The 15,055-nt window shown below is 39.4% G+C and overlaps 1 protein-coding gene across 2 annotated transcripts in view; it reads left to right on the forward strand.

Moving 5' to 3' along the window:
- syk (spleen tyrosine kinase) overlaps positions 1-15,055 on the forward strand; it is a 127,797-nt gene that overhangs the window by 52,341 nt on the left and 60,401 nt on the right. For both annotated transcript variants that reach the window (XM_073071884.1, XM_073071891.1), the window contains exon 3: positions 7,280-7,440. In XM_073071884.1, the coding sequence (XP_072927985.1) occupies positions 7,280-7,440 (161 nt within the window). The remainder of the gene's footprint in view (positions 1-7,279; positions 7,441-15,055) is intronic.

Raw genomic sequence — 15,055 nt, forward strand, 5'->3', positions numbered from 1 at the left:
TGGTCTATGGAAAGGAAAGGTACAAAGATAGCTCTCAGACAAGGCATAGTTCATTTCTATGGTATAGTCAGGTGAATGGCTAGATAAGGAATTTTAACAAGTGTCTTCTAGTGGAGTCCAACTATTTTATCACTGACTTTTTACATTTTTCTTTACGTGGACTCCACCCTGTAATTGCCTTCACTGTGTGATCGCACGTTGTGTGATATGGAGTTTTCTGTGATTTTTTTTTTAACAGTTTAAACCCATGTTATGTTTGCTATGATTTGATTTAATTCAGGGGGGGGGGGGAATAAAATTAGAGAGGGTTCAAAGGAAGTTCACGATAAATGTCTCCAGGATTGAACAGTTTGTCACATGAGGAACATTTGATGGCTCTGGGTCTCTATTCACTGGAATTTAGATGAATGAGGGGTGACCTCATTGAACATAAGAACACAAGAAATAGGAGCAGCAGTAGGCCATCCGGCCCATCGAGCCTGCCCCGCTATTCGATAAGATCATGGCTGATCTGTCCGTAAACTCAGCTCCATCTACCTGCCTTTTCTCCATAACCCTTAATTCCCTTACTAGGTAAAAACCTATCTAACTTTCTTAAATATATTTAGTGAAGAAGCCTCAACTGCTTCCCTGGGCAGAGAATTCCACAGATTCACCACTCTCTGGGAAAAACAATTTCTTCTCATCTCCATCCTAAATCTTCTCCCCTGAATCTGGAGACAATGTCCCCTAGTTCTAGTCTCACCTACCAATGGAAACAACTTTTCTACTTCTATCTTATCTATCCCTTTCAAAATTGCAACCCATCAAATGCTGAAAAGCCTCAAAAGAGTGGATGTGGAGAGGATGCTTCCTATGGTGGAGGAGTCTAAGACCAGAGGACACAGCCTCAGAATAGAGGGGCATCCTTTTAGAATGGAGATGAAAAGGAATTTCTTTAGCCAGAGATTGGTGAATCTGCGGAATTCATTGCCACAGGCGATTGTGGAGGCCAATTCATTGTGTATACTTAAGGCAGAGATTGATAGATTCTTGATTAGTCAGGGCATGAAGGGATACAGGGACAAGGTAGGAGATTGGGAGTGAGAGGGGAAATGTTTCAGTCATTGTGAGATAGTAGAGCAGATCTGATGGGCCAAATGGCCTAATTCTGCTCCTAAATCCTATGGTCTTATGGTCTAAAGTGGTATGAATGGTGTGTTCAGAGGAGGAAGTGGCTGTGAACTGGGATTGTGAAGGAGCAGGGGGACAATGGACTGAGTACACTACACATTTGGGGACTACAGCATTATAACATGTGAACACTGATTACTAATCAATTTTAGTTTGACAATCTCTACTAAGGATATACAACCTGGAAAACAACTGTATATGTCTTCAACAAACAAAGTTCCCTAAGGGAGAGTCTGAACGAAGAATTGTAAGCTAGAATATTTAACTTAAAGCTAAAATATGTACAGAACAACACAGAGGTGTTTGTGTGAAAGAGATAAGTCAATTGAACCTTTTAATTTGATCAAATCACCATGATAATTTGAATCTGAATGAATAAGGCTCCATACCTGTAAAGTGTAATCTTCAGTACTATAAGAATGGTTATACTTCATCTGAGACATCAAGCTATTAAAATAACATAACTATAAATGTACAGCTCTAAGTTTTGCTGATGGATCATTGATACAGCTTATATCATTACACACAACTGAAAGTTCAGTAACTTTAAATTCATTGACATTATCATTTTAAAAGATCAGGCCTGGGTTCAGCACGTAACCGACATTCCAAAGAAGGCATGGCAGGCATTCTTAGAAGTTGGTGAAGATTCCGCATGTCATCTAAAACTTTGACAAACTTTTATGGACGCACAGTGGAGAGAGTACTGACAGGTTGCATCACAGCCTGGTATGGAAACACCAATGCCCTTGAATGGAAAAGCATAGGAAAAAGGGGCAGACACTGCCCACTCCATCACAGGTAAAGCCCACCCCACCATTGAGTATATCTACAAGGAGAGGTGTCCTAGGAAAACTGCATCCATCATCAGGGACTCATGCCACCTGGGACATGCTGTCCTCTCACTGCTGCCATCAGAAAGGAGGTACAGAAGCCTTAGGTCCCACACCACCAGAATCAGAAACAGTTATTACTCCTCAACCATCAGGTTCCTGAACCAGAGTCAATATCTTTACTCAAACCAACAATGAGGTCTCCATTGTTTCCACAACCTATGGACTCACTTCCAAGAACTGTACAACTCCTTTGCTCAATGTCATTTGTTTATCAATTAATATTATTATTATGTTTTCCTTTTTGTATTTGCACAATTTGTTGTCCCTTGCATATTGATTGTTTGTCCCTTTTTGTGTGTAGTCTTTCATTGATTCTATTGTGTTTCTTTGTATTGTGAATGCCTGCAAGAAAATGAATCTCAGGGTAGTGTAGTATATGGTTATATATATGTACTTTGATAGTAAATTTACTTTGAACTATGAACCTTGGTGTGTATTATACTTTAATCTCAAAAATCAAATTGATTGGAGTCAGATGAGATGTAAAAAAAAGTTAACATCCACAAGATCAAACTTGAAATGCAACCAACTTGCCTGTTTAAGATTTCAACTTGGGTGATACAATGCTCAGGCCGTTTGTATACTTGGTATGGGTAGTCAGGAAAATAAGAAACACAGTGAAAATTGAGCATCACATCTAAATTCAGATATAGTTTTAACTAAAGTCTGCCTAGATTTCCAGGATTTGGGAAACCTAACAACTGAAAGGAAACAATAAGATCAAATTACAAGTGATGAGCAAGGAGGAGGACAAATGTCTCTCCAGGTCCCTAGGTTTACCTGCTTCCTAAGGGTTGGAGCCCTTCTCTTTGCGTTGAGATTCCTCTCCGTTCCAATGAATAGGAAACAGAGCCATTCTCCATTAGAAGGTAAAGTATGACTCAAAGTTGCTCTAGATTCTTGGTTTCCGTCATTAATACCATGCACCCTTCCTTTTGATGTCCATTCTCGCAATATGAAGCAGAAGACGTTCTCATTTGCTTCCTAATTTCCTAAGATACTGGGGTAGCATGGTATAATGTTATTATGGTGCCAGAGACCCGGGTTCAACATCCGCTGCTATCTTTATGGAGTTTGTACATTCTTCCCGCTATTGCGTGGGTTTCCTCCAGATGCACCGGTTTCCTCCCACATTCAAAAGATATACAGGTTTGTGTTATGTTTCGTAACTCCAAAAAAAATCAAATTAATTGAAAGAAAAACGAGGGAGTCCGGGATATGCCTTTGCTTAGTTTCATTTTTACTTTAGTGAGGCATGTACAAATGATGTGGTGATTTAATGACGTATGCCATTCACATACTTTTACATTTGTATAACCTGTAATGAATTATGTAAACAACAAAGAATGCTTAATCAAACAATATATTTACAATATTAATCAAATATTACTGAAATATTAAATGCATAACTCTCCTCCCTGCTTAGCTATGAAATCCAACTCAATGTAGAATGCATCTCAACTCAAGTATACTATATAATACAACTACAGTATAACATCCACAACATAGTAAATTTTAAATTGTCCCATTCAGGCCTAAAGATTTAATCACTGTAGAGGATTTCTTCCTCTTGTGGGATTTCTTACTCTGATGGGATAATGTCTTTCCGGACCAGGGAGGTCACTGTGCTTGACTGGTGAGACTTGTGGCTGTGAAGCAATATCATGTTCTGAGATTCCTCCATGGTAATTGTAGGATTTGACTCTGGGATTACAGAAAATGGTTTTGACATCTCTACAGATCTTTCTCCTGGATGTCAGGGTATACTGAACAGTGCACGGCAAGCTGCTCAATATGCTGAGCTATCCCAGGCCACCAGTCAAAGCTTCAAGCCAACACTTTTATTTTGACCACACCTAAATGACCAGCATGTAGCTCCTCCAACACTTTAGCTCTCCGCATTGGAAAATACAACAACTCTCAATCCCCACAAAAGGCAACCTCCGAAAAGGGCAAGGCCATTGTGGACAATGGTAAAAATGGGGGAACTGGAATTCCTGTTGCACATTCCGGCTATTTTGGGTTGCCATGTGAACCTGAGACAGTAAGGAGTTTTTTTCTGGTTTCCCTTTGGATCATCTTTGCTGTAATAGGGAGACTTTCAATTTGTATTAGGGAGAATTTGTCAAGAGTATCCTGTTTTGTCAAGTTTTCAGGTATTTCCTCTTCCAAAGGTAAATGGAATAATTCATCAGCATTTCCATTATTAGCTGTCCTCTTGACTATGATCCTATAATTGTTATCTCCAGGAAAAAGAGTTTGGGTTAATAGTGACCTTATAATCACAGAGATCCTGGCAGATCTGTTCCTCTTAGCTACTGGGATCACTGGCATTGCCCATGAGCTCCACTCAATCTTGGAAGGAATTCCTTCAGCCTTCATACGATTTAGCTCACTGGCTACTTTATCATGGATGGTATAAGGAGCCAAACAGACTTTGTAAAACTTGGATGTGGCATTTTCATTTAACACTATTTTACCCTTGATATGTTTGCGTTTTCTGATGCCGTCCTTTAACATTGCTGTGGCATCATCCAGTACCTTTCCTAAGTCACTTGCATTTGACTCTATTGCAGGGGATGTGGCATGTGAATGGTGGATGGATCTCTAATCAAGCTGTAGTAATCTCAGCCACTCACAGCCCCACAATGGTGGCTCTCCAGTTTATACCATGTACAAGCCCAATGTGGCTTGTTAGTTGTTGTATTTCACTGTTACTAATGTCATTCTCACATGAATTATATTTTCTCCAGAATAAGTTCTTAGTTGTATATCTGCGGGCATCAGTTTAGCATCTTTGAAATGGCGTTCAAACTCATTTTGTGGAATTACTGAAACAACTGAACCAGTGTCCAATTCCAATTTTAATTAATTTGCCGTTATTGCGTGTCTATTGTTAATTTTCATACTGTTAATTTCAAGACTGCACTCTACAGCATCATTCTCATCATTATCACATTTTTTATCAACAGCATGCAGATTAGTTCTTTTTGAAACTGTAACTTGACATTTTAGCATTTTCTCTTCCCTGTATATTTCATTTATTTTTGTCTACCTGACATGTGCTTTGTATGTGTCCTACTTGTTTGCATTTTCACCAAATTTTGCCTTTAAATCTGCTTTACTTGGTGTATGTGAGTCCCTGCCACAATGGAAACACAATTATTCAGCCGGGCAGGTTTTGGTTTAAGCATTGCAATTTTGTTCACACTCACTTTTATTCTTGACTGCAACTCAGTTACACCTCTGTCTGCTGTTTTCATTGATACAGCTATTTCAACTGCTCTTTTAAATATAAGTTGTGCTTCATTTTGTAGCTGTTTTTTGAGTGCTTTCTTGTAAGTTTCTGTAAACTAAATGATCTCTCAGTGCATCATTAAGCCCATTATTGAATGGACAATGCTCAGAAAATTTCTTCAATTCAGTCACATATGCAGAAGTACACTCCTTTTCCTTTTGAATCCTTTTTTCAAACCTAAAGCATTCAGAACAGTTTTGGTTCTAACTGTTCTTGCACTGCTTTCACAAAATCTGCAAAGCTCATTTCTGATGGTTTGGTTGGAGCGGTTAAAGCTCTAAGCAAACTATATGGCTTTCCACCCACTAATGAACTAAGCGAAACTGGAACTTGTTTTTCATTGGCTATTTCATCTACTTCAGAATACTTCCCAACTCACTCAGTATACAAAGTCAAGTTATATTTTGTGCAATCAAGCACATCTATCATTCCAATGTAGCAAGCCTGTTCTGCGTTTTTAATTTATGACTATCACCGTGTACTCACTATTTATAAAGCTGTGAATTTTGTCTGTTTCCTGCATTTTTTAAAAACTCAATGGTCACCATTTCTGAAGAAACCACATGCTATTTCTTTAAACTCGAACGTCTTGCTGCGCTTTTTGTTTTCTTGAATATCTCTCTGTGGTTCAGCAGGCAGGTAGTCATCTCAGGTTCATTTAAAAGTTCTTCATCACCACTGTTAAGTTTTGTAACTCCAAAATATCAAACTAATTGAAAGAAAAACAAGGGAGTCCAAGATATACATGTGTTTAGTTTCATTTTTACTTTAGTGAGGCACATGCATTGACGTGGTGACGTAATGACATACAGCATGCCATTCACGTACTTTTACATATAACCCGTAATGAATGATGTAAACAACAAAGAATATTTAATCAAATGGTATATTTGCAATACACCTCAAATATTGCTGAAATATTAAATACACAACTGTTGGTAAGTAGACTAGTCATAGGTATAACTAGGTGGTGTGAGCTCTATGGGTATGAAGAGTCTATTATCGTGCTCTATCTCTAATAAAATAGTAATTAATTCTCGATGATACCCAGTTGATAGGACTCAAGAGGGTATGTTTTCGTTACAAGCATTTGAAGGTGATTAAGAGAGGGTTTTAGCCAGAGCATTTAGCTCCAGTGGGGCAATGTCGTCATCAGTCAGTAATATGCCCCGGTTGGCATCATGAATTATCAGTAGATTTCCATACAAAAGGTGTTTGTGAACCAGTTAACACCTTTAGCATTGTAACTTCCAGTGTGCCAGGATGTGCACCAATGCATAATGCACACATTTTTGAGCCTGAAATAGCACCTACATTACCCGAATAATTCAATTATGGAGCTGAACTTCACATCCTTGGTTTCCAAAGTTGATGTGAACATATGCAGCAACATGCATTCCTTTGAAATTAACACTTGGTTGCTAACAGATTACCCATTCTACAGGTTTATTAAAATCTTTTTGTTTTTGTTGCCACCCATTTCTACCTTAATGCCTTAGCAGTGTCTCCATATTTGAAATTTTACTTCTGTTTCATGCATCCAGATCTATTATTGTCAATTGTGATGAACAGTGGTCCCAGCATTAGTTTCTGGGAGACATCACCAACCACCATTTTCCAGTCTGAGATATTACCTAACTTCATCCATGCTCTGTAGTTCCTATGCAGAAGCTATCATACTGTCTACCTGAGAGGTGTCCCCTATGCAGCAAGTCCTAAATGTGGTATTTATTAATGGTTTTTTGGAAATCCAAGCATTTTGCATCCACTGTATTTCTTTTGTGTGATGCTGAGTGGCAAGATATTTAATTTCAGGTGTTTTATTTTTAAATACTATTTGTAAAATGGATTGAAGATAGATATCAAGCCCCTCATGCCTTAACTGTAAAACAAACTCTATTTCCACATACAGGGGGATGCTCTTGAACAGGCAATCATCAGTCAAAAGCCACAGTTGGAGAAACTAATTGCAACAACTGCCCATGAGCGAATGCCCTGGTTTCATGGGAAGAAATCCCGAGACGATGCTGAACGCTGCATGCTCAGAGGCCCGCGGACAAATGGAAAATTTTTGTGAGTAAAATAATTGACATTGAAACCTTCTACATATTTCCCTAAATATCTGTGAGGCTTTTACCTGTGCTGTGAAGTGAATTAATTCATTCAGTTTAAAATAATTTTTTCAGGTAGTTGCCAACAGGAAGTTGGTCATTTGGAAATGAGTCCTGGTGATCACGGAGTAGCTCCAGTTGTTGCTCACAATGTAATGAAATTGTTTGCACTTTCCCAAAACAAAACTTCCAAAGCAGTGAGACTCCGTATCTTCTGATTTAGGGCACGTGGCCTCTATTAATTTTTCAGTTTCCATCTTACACTAGTTGTGTAAGTTTGCAGAGGGAATATTAAACTGAAGTAATTGATGGGTCCTGATTTAAAAGGTAAAAGCAGGGTCAAAGGTCACGAGTGACTGAAACTCGGACTGGTTTATCTGATGTTTTCCTGACAAAAACAGGAAGGAAGTGCAGTGGTGAAAGTAGATGATCCAAACAAGCTACAGACTTCCTGAGAATGAAGCCATGGGGTTGTCAATTTCAGGAATGCCTGGAAAGGCTTGGGTGAGTCCAGTTATTGGAGGAAAGAGCAAGGAGCCTTGCTGCTAAGCAGAACATTACATTTGTCTGCTAAGGGTTCTTCTAGACACCATGCAGACCTTGAAGTTCGGTGTCAGCTTACTTAAGGCAAAGCTGAAATAAATTTTTGGTAGTTTTAGCATGAGAGAAACTGTGCAGTGAGCCGAGTTAAGGAGAAATTGGTGTCCCGGTAATGGGGGGGGGGGGGGGGGGAGGGGGGAGCAGGATATTCTTGGAATGCATGAAGTACTCAGCTGTCTCTACACTATCTGTACAGGGTTCTTTTCTTGGGTTAGTGCTTTTTTTTCTACACCATGAGATTACTGAATAGTGCATGAACACTAACTACCACACTATTTTGCTCTCATTTTGCAGTTTTTATTTACTTATTTTTATATATCTTACCATAACCTAGGATTTTTTGCATTGTACAGCTGCCACAAAGCACCAAATTTCATGACATATGTATGTCAGTGATAATAAACCAATTTCTGATTCTGATTGTGATTTTCAATTCATACTCATTCTCCCAGTTACACCTTTTATTCAAAGTGAGGGATTAGAGTGAGATGGTGGTCAGTTTCCCTGTTCTCTGGTGCTGTATTCTGCCAGAAAGCTGGCCTACCCTGAACATAAACAATGTAGCCCATCCACTTCAATGTTTGACAAGCTGTGCACCCAGAGATACTCTTTTGCAAACAACTGTTGTAACACACGGTTATTGATTTATTGTCACCTTCCTGTCAGTTTTAACCAATCTGGCCATTCTCCTCTGACCTCACTCATTAACAAGCATTTTCACCCTCAGAGCTGCTGCTCCCTGGCTGTTTTTTTTTAATGATTTTAGCACCATTCTTCGTAAACTCTACAGAGTGTCGTGCATGAAGATATTCAAACCACACCTTTTGGCACCAACAATGATTCCATGGTCAAAGTCACTTAGATCGCATTTTTCCCCATTCTGATGTTAGGTCTAAACAACAACTGAATCTTTTGACCATGTCTGCATGCCTTTATACATTGATTAGCTGATTAGATATTTGCATTAACAAGTAGGCATATAAAGTGGTCACTGGGTGTATAACATGGTGGGGACACAGCTTCTGTACCTGAACTTCTGATATTGGATCCTGGAATATTAAGTTCTGACCCACAAACATTTCCATTTAAAATTTATACGGTGCCCCCGGTATTATACATACTTATTACTTAACTACCTGTTGGTCAATAAATAAGTATAGAGTTACTGGAGATAGAATTATTTTAAGAATCAATTCAGTGCCAAAGAGACCATGCAAATAATATTTAAAAAATTGTGCTCGTTTATATAGTTAGTGGAAGCTTGTGGTTTTGCAGTTCAATTCAAATGATTGTACATGTACTTCCTGCACTGACCTGTGGTTAAGTACAGACAGATGCTGGCACTAACTGTGCATTAACATTAAAAGCGTTTTTAATGCAGTGCTTGCAGATCCTCACTCTCAGTTCTCCTTGGGTTAAGTGAACATACAATAAAGTTAGAAAAATGGAAAGCATTTCTAGATCCCTTGGCATTCTCTCTGCTCCGATCCAGGTAAAATATTGACACCAAATAACAGGAAGCAAATGCTAACTGGCATCAGTGGTGTGGTGTGTTAGTGGAATGCAACATGCAGAATGGGAAACAATCACCAAACTGAATAAATCAGTAAGCATTACTGGTTTTAAGTCAGATTAGAAAAATAAAATGTTTTCCTTTGCTTATGTTTTGAATTTAGATTACTTATGTAAAATGCTTGGCAAAAGATCCAGTAGAGGCATGAGGAAAAAATATTAATGTAATAAATTGCTGTACTTGGAATACACTACCCAATGGGGTGGTGGATTGATCATTTAAAGGAGAATTAGATAAATACTTGAATGGGAAAGAATTGCAGGCTTAAAGGAAACGATTAGTTAAGTGAGATTAGCTGGACAGCCTTTCAACCAAGCCAACACAGGCATTTTGAACTAAATCATATAATGGCTACAGCACAGAAGGAGCTCATTCAATCCATCATGTCCATGCCTGCTCTGTATCAAAGCAATTGATCACTTTTGCCACCCCCTCCTTTGCAAATTTTTCATCATATATTTTTCATTTCTCTCTTGAAGACCACAAGTGAACCTTCCTCCACCACACATGTGGTGAATGCAACCATGCATCTGCACAGAAATGTTTTTACCCACATGGCTCTTAAAATTTCTTCTTCTATATTTTTCACTTCTAATTCTTATTCTTCACTTCTTCACCAAGTGGATACATTCTGTCCAAGCTCTTCCTCATTTTATATGATTCTGTCAAATCTTTAGTCCCAGCCTTTATTCTCCTCAGGAAACATTCTCCTAGAGCTTTTCTGAACCTTCTTTACTGTCCTCATGTCCTTCCTAAAATGTGGCAACTAGAATTGAATGCAGTACTCTTGTTCACACCAGAGCATTAGTAATGGAGGTTCAACATGACTTCTTTGCTTTTATATCCTATGTCTCCATAAATAGAGCCCAGAATTTTTTATGCCTCCTTAATCTCTTCATAATCTGCCTTTTCAATTCTAAATACTTGTGTATCCATAACCCAGGTCTCTCTGCTTCTGCCCTCCTTTTAGCACTGTATCCTTTATTTTATATTATTTTCTTCATGCAAAATCCATCACCTCAGATCTCTTCACATTAACCATCACCCACCCAATCCATTAGCTTGTTTATATCTTGCTGCCATATTTCACTATCCTCATCAGCTCACAATACTGTGGTTTTGTATTCTCCACAAATTTAGAAAATGAGCCTTACCAATCCAAGTCTATGTCATTAATATAGACTGAAAAGAAAACAGTGGACATAACATTGATCCCCAAGAAGGCCACCATTCACATCCAGTCCAAAAACAAGCACATTCACCTGTTGCATATCTATACTATCTTTCATGCCTGGTGCGTCAGCTTTGCTGATAAGCCTGTCATTCATCACCTTCTCAAAAGCCTTCTGGCAGTCCTTTCTTCATTCAAATACCAGTCAACGTTTTTATGAACCAGTCTGCCAAACTATCATACAAAAACAAAATCTTTAATTTGTGCCCAAATTTCTCCAATCACCCAAGTCTTCATAGGCAAAAATGACCTCCTTCTCCATGTGAAGTTCCTCTTGAATGGGGGAAAAATTTGCATCTGTGAGGCTGGCATGTAAATGACAAGCACTCTGTCCACCTGAAATGGCTGTGAGATTATTATCTAATCTGGACCTTCTGCAAAATGTATGCACAAAAGGATAAAACTTAGTTGTAGATATTATAACTATGCTGAAGAGCATCAGCTCTGCACTTGAGCCCCCCTTCAATTTAGCTTAACATTAGATCCAGATAGTATTTGCTAGACTCTGACCGCAAGTTCACTGCACATTTAGTTATTTAGAACAGTATGGAGGCTGAGCATTGTGTTCAGTCTGAGTGAAGTTGAATTTTTCTCCTTAATTGCAAACATCGAAAAGCTTCTTGTAATATCCCCAATTTTCTTGCATGAGCAAGGGCAGAAAATATTTTATGGTTACCAGATGGACCTTGATTATACAATTTCTAAAAGCGTGTCAAGAGTCTGTAATAAATGTACAACCTGGACCCTAACTGCAACAAAGGGAAATTTGAATTGTACTGAATGAATGTGGTTGTATAAGCACAAGCTAAATTAAGGAATTTGCCACTGAAAAAGGGTTCAGAAAAGGTAGCCTTTTGATATAATACCAACCAGAATTGTCACCTTTTACAGAAAGGCTATCAATGTCTATATAAAGCTTATTTTCAATAATTTTCTACAGGAAGCTATAGTAGAGTAATTAATACCGAGCTGGTCTAATGTCACCAGTTTTACTTGTGTGGTAGCTTGGGCCACATTTTCCATTTCTACTGGGTCACTTGCATGTACTGTACTATCTCTTTTTTTTGTCTGATTTGGTGTCCCTGAGATTACATGAAACGAATTTGTTGATGCTTCACTCTAACGCTGCTGTCAGTTGAAGTGAAGAATGAACGAATCAACCTGTGGTTTGTGCAGTCATCTTGCTTTTGCGTTTTGCACCTGGCTCTGTGGTTGGCTGGAACTAGTGGGTGAGGAACAGATGTCAGTTATATTAAAGGAAATAAAAAATCCTTCAAAAATTGACCTGAGAACAAATTTTGAAAAAACTGCAATAAATCATGACAACAATTATTCTAATCAAACTTAAGTGCTTTCTTCAGTTAAAGAGTCTTTTATTGCTGGAAGTGGCAGTGTTTAGCCAATCAGTTATCCTCGAAGATGAAGGGAAATGACCAGTTGCTATACTTTGTATAGTAACATAGGAATAATGCTATGTGACAATAGTAGGAAAAAATACAACCTGCCAAAATACTTCTGCCTTTTGAGTCATTAGTTCAGAAATAACTGGCAAAGATTTTCTTGTTCTTACTTATTATTGTAAATCTTAATATAGAAAAACAGAAGTGCAGGGCCCTAACCCCACCCTAACCTTGCCCTGAAGACATCAGACCAAGACTGTATTACCAGAAGGACATCAGAGACTGTCATGTGCTTTGCTTCACAGGAGACATGGCTCACCCCAAGCACTCCAGACATCCCAGCCTAAAGGCTTCACTATCCACTGCATGGACTGGATAGTGGTGTCAGGTAAAGGGTGGTGGCATTTGCTTCATTGTGATGCAGAGACATAGTGGTTCTGTCTCAGTCCTGCTTCCCGACATGGAAAATCTGACAGTCAAGTATTATCCATTCTATCTGCTCGAGGAGTTTACCACCATCATCCTGATAACAGTGTACATTCCACCCCTGGCCAATGTCGTGCTGCATTGGAGGAGCTGAGCACCATGGTCAGCAGTCACAAGACACCTCATCCCGATCCCTTTCCAATCTTTGCCAAAGACTTCAACCAGGCGAACTTAAAGTTTGACAAAATACTGCAGAACCAGAGGAACTAACACACTTGATCATTCTTATACCAACATCAAGAACGCTTACTGTGCCATCCCACACGCACACTTTACAAGTCTAATTACCTGGCCGCGAGTGTACTCCCACCGTGTAAGCAGAGACTGAGGACTGCAGCACAGTGCTGAAGACTGCAAAGGTATAGGCAATGGAAGTAGAGGACCATTTACAGGACTCATTGAATTGGTAGACTGGACTATATCCAGGAATTCACCTCCATGTCTGAATGAAAATGCCACAGCTATCACTGACTTCATCAAGATCCATGTGAATGAGTGTGTGCCTTTGAAAATGTGCTGAATTTTACCAAACAAGAATCACTGGATGAACCAGGAGATTAAATGTACAATTAACCATAGAACCATAGAACACTACAGCACAGCACAGGCCCTTCAGCCCTCCATGTTGTGCCGACCCATATAATACTTTAAAAAATGTACAAAACCCACACTACCCCATAACCTTCCATTTTTCTTTCATCCTTGTGCCTGTCCAAGAGGCTCTTAAATACCCCTAATGTTTTAGCCTCCACCACCATCCCTGGCAAGTCATTCCAGGCACTCACAACCCTCTGTGTAAAAAAAAACAAACCCTGATGTCTCCCCTAAACTTCCCTCCCTTAATTTTGTACATATGCCCTATAATTGGATGAACAACAGCCATGGCAGGGTTTGCATGCCACTACTTCTAAGGCAAAACTTAACAGTGTGAGTAACAGTAATGCTTCACTCCCCAGTTAGCACAATGCCTTTTATGCATGCTTTGAAAGGGAGAACAAAACTACACCTGTGGAAAATAAAAACTACACCACAGCATCCGGTGACCCTGGTATCTCTGTCTCAGGGGTGATGTCAGAACATCCTTCAAGAGGCTGAAATTTCGCAAGGCATCAGGGGCTGATGGTGGACCTGGCAGATACTGCAAACCTGAGCTGACTAATGGGCTGGGAAGTTCAAGGACTTCATCAACCTCACACTGGTGTGAACTAAGATTCCCACCTGCTTCAAAGGGGCAGCAATCATACTGGTGTGCATGGAGCAGGATAAGCTGTCTCAATGATTAGGTTGCATTCACATCTATCATTATGAAGTGTTCCAAAAGGCTGTTCACAGCTAGAAATAATTCTCCCTGAGCAAGAATCTGGTCCCATTGCAGTGTGCCTACTTCTGCAACAGGTCCACAACAGATTTAACCTCACTGATTTTCCATTCTGCTTTGGAGCACCTAGTTAGAGCAAAACTTTCTGTATATTAGGCTGCTGTTTATCAATAATAGTTCAGTGTTGAATACTATCATCTACACAGCTTTTAAACCTGTGCCTTTGTACCTCCCCCTGCAACTGAATCCTTGACTTTCTCATTGGGAGACCACAGTCAACACATCTCCTCCTCATTGACAGTCAACAGGTGCACCTCATGAATACCTGATAAACCCACTGCTCTACTCTCTCTACATTCATGACTGTGTGGTTAAGCACAGCTCAAACACCTCTATGCATTCACAGATGATTCTACTGTTGTTGATAAAATCTCAGTTGGTAATGAGGAGGTATACAGAAATGAGATAGTTCAGCTTGTTGAGTGGTGTCACAACAGCAACCTTATCAGTAAGACCAAGGAATTGATTATGGTCTTCAGGAAGGGGAAGTCATTAGAACATGCACCAATCCTCATTGAGGGGTCAGTGGTGGAAAGGATGAGCAGCTTTAAGTTCCTCGGTGTCAACACTGATCTATCCTTGGCCCAATACATTGGTAGAATCATGAAGAAGGCATGGCAGTGGCTAAACTTAATTAGAACTTTGAGATTTCATATGTCATCAAAGACTCTTGCAAATTTTGATAGATGTACAGTGGAAAGTATACCGACTAGTGGCATCACAGCCTGGTATGGAGGTTCCAATGCACACGATCGCAAGCGGCCGTAGAGGGTTGTAGACTCAGCTAGCTGCATCACGGGCACAAGCATCCCCACCATCGTGCATGTCTTTAACAGATGCTACCTTACGAATGCAGCATCCATTATTAAAGACCCTCAACATCTGAGACATGCCCTTTTCTCATTATTA

The sequence above is a fragment of the Hemitrygon akajei genome, chromosome 2 (genome assembly GCF_048418815.1).
Source record: "Hemitrygon akajei chromosome 2, sHemAka1.3, whole genome shotgun sequence".
Taxonomy (NCBI): Eukaryota; Metazoa; Chordata; class Chondrichthyes; order Myliobatiformes; family Dasyatidae; genus Hemitrygon; species Hemitrygon akajei.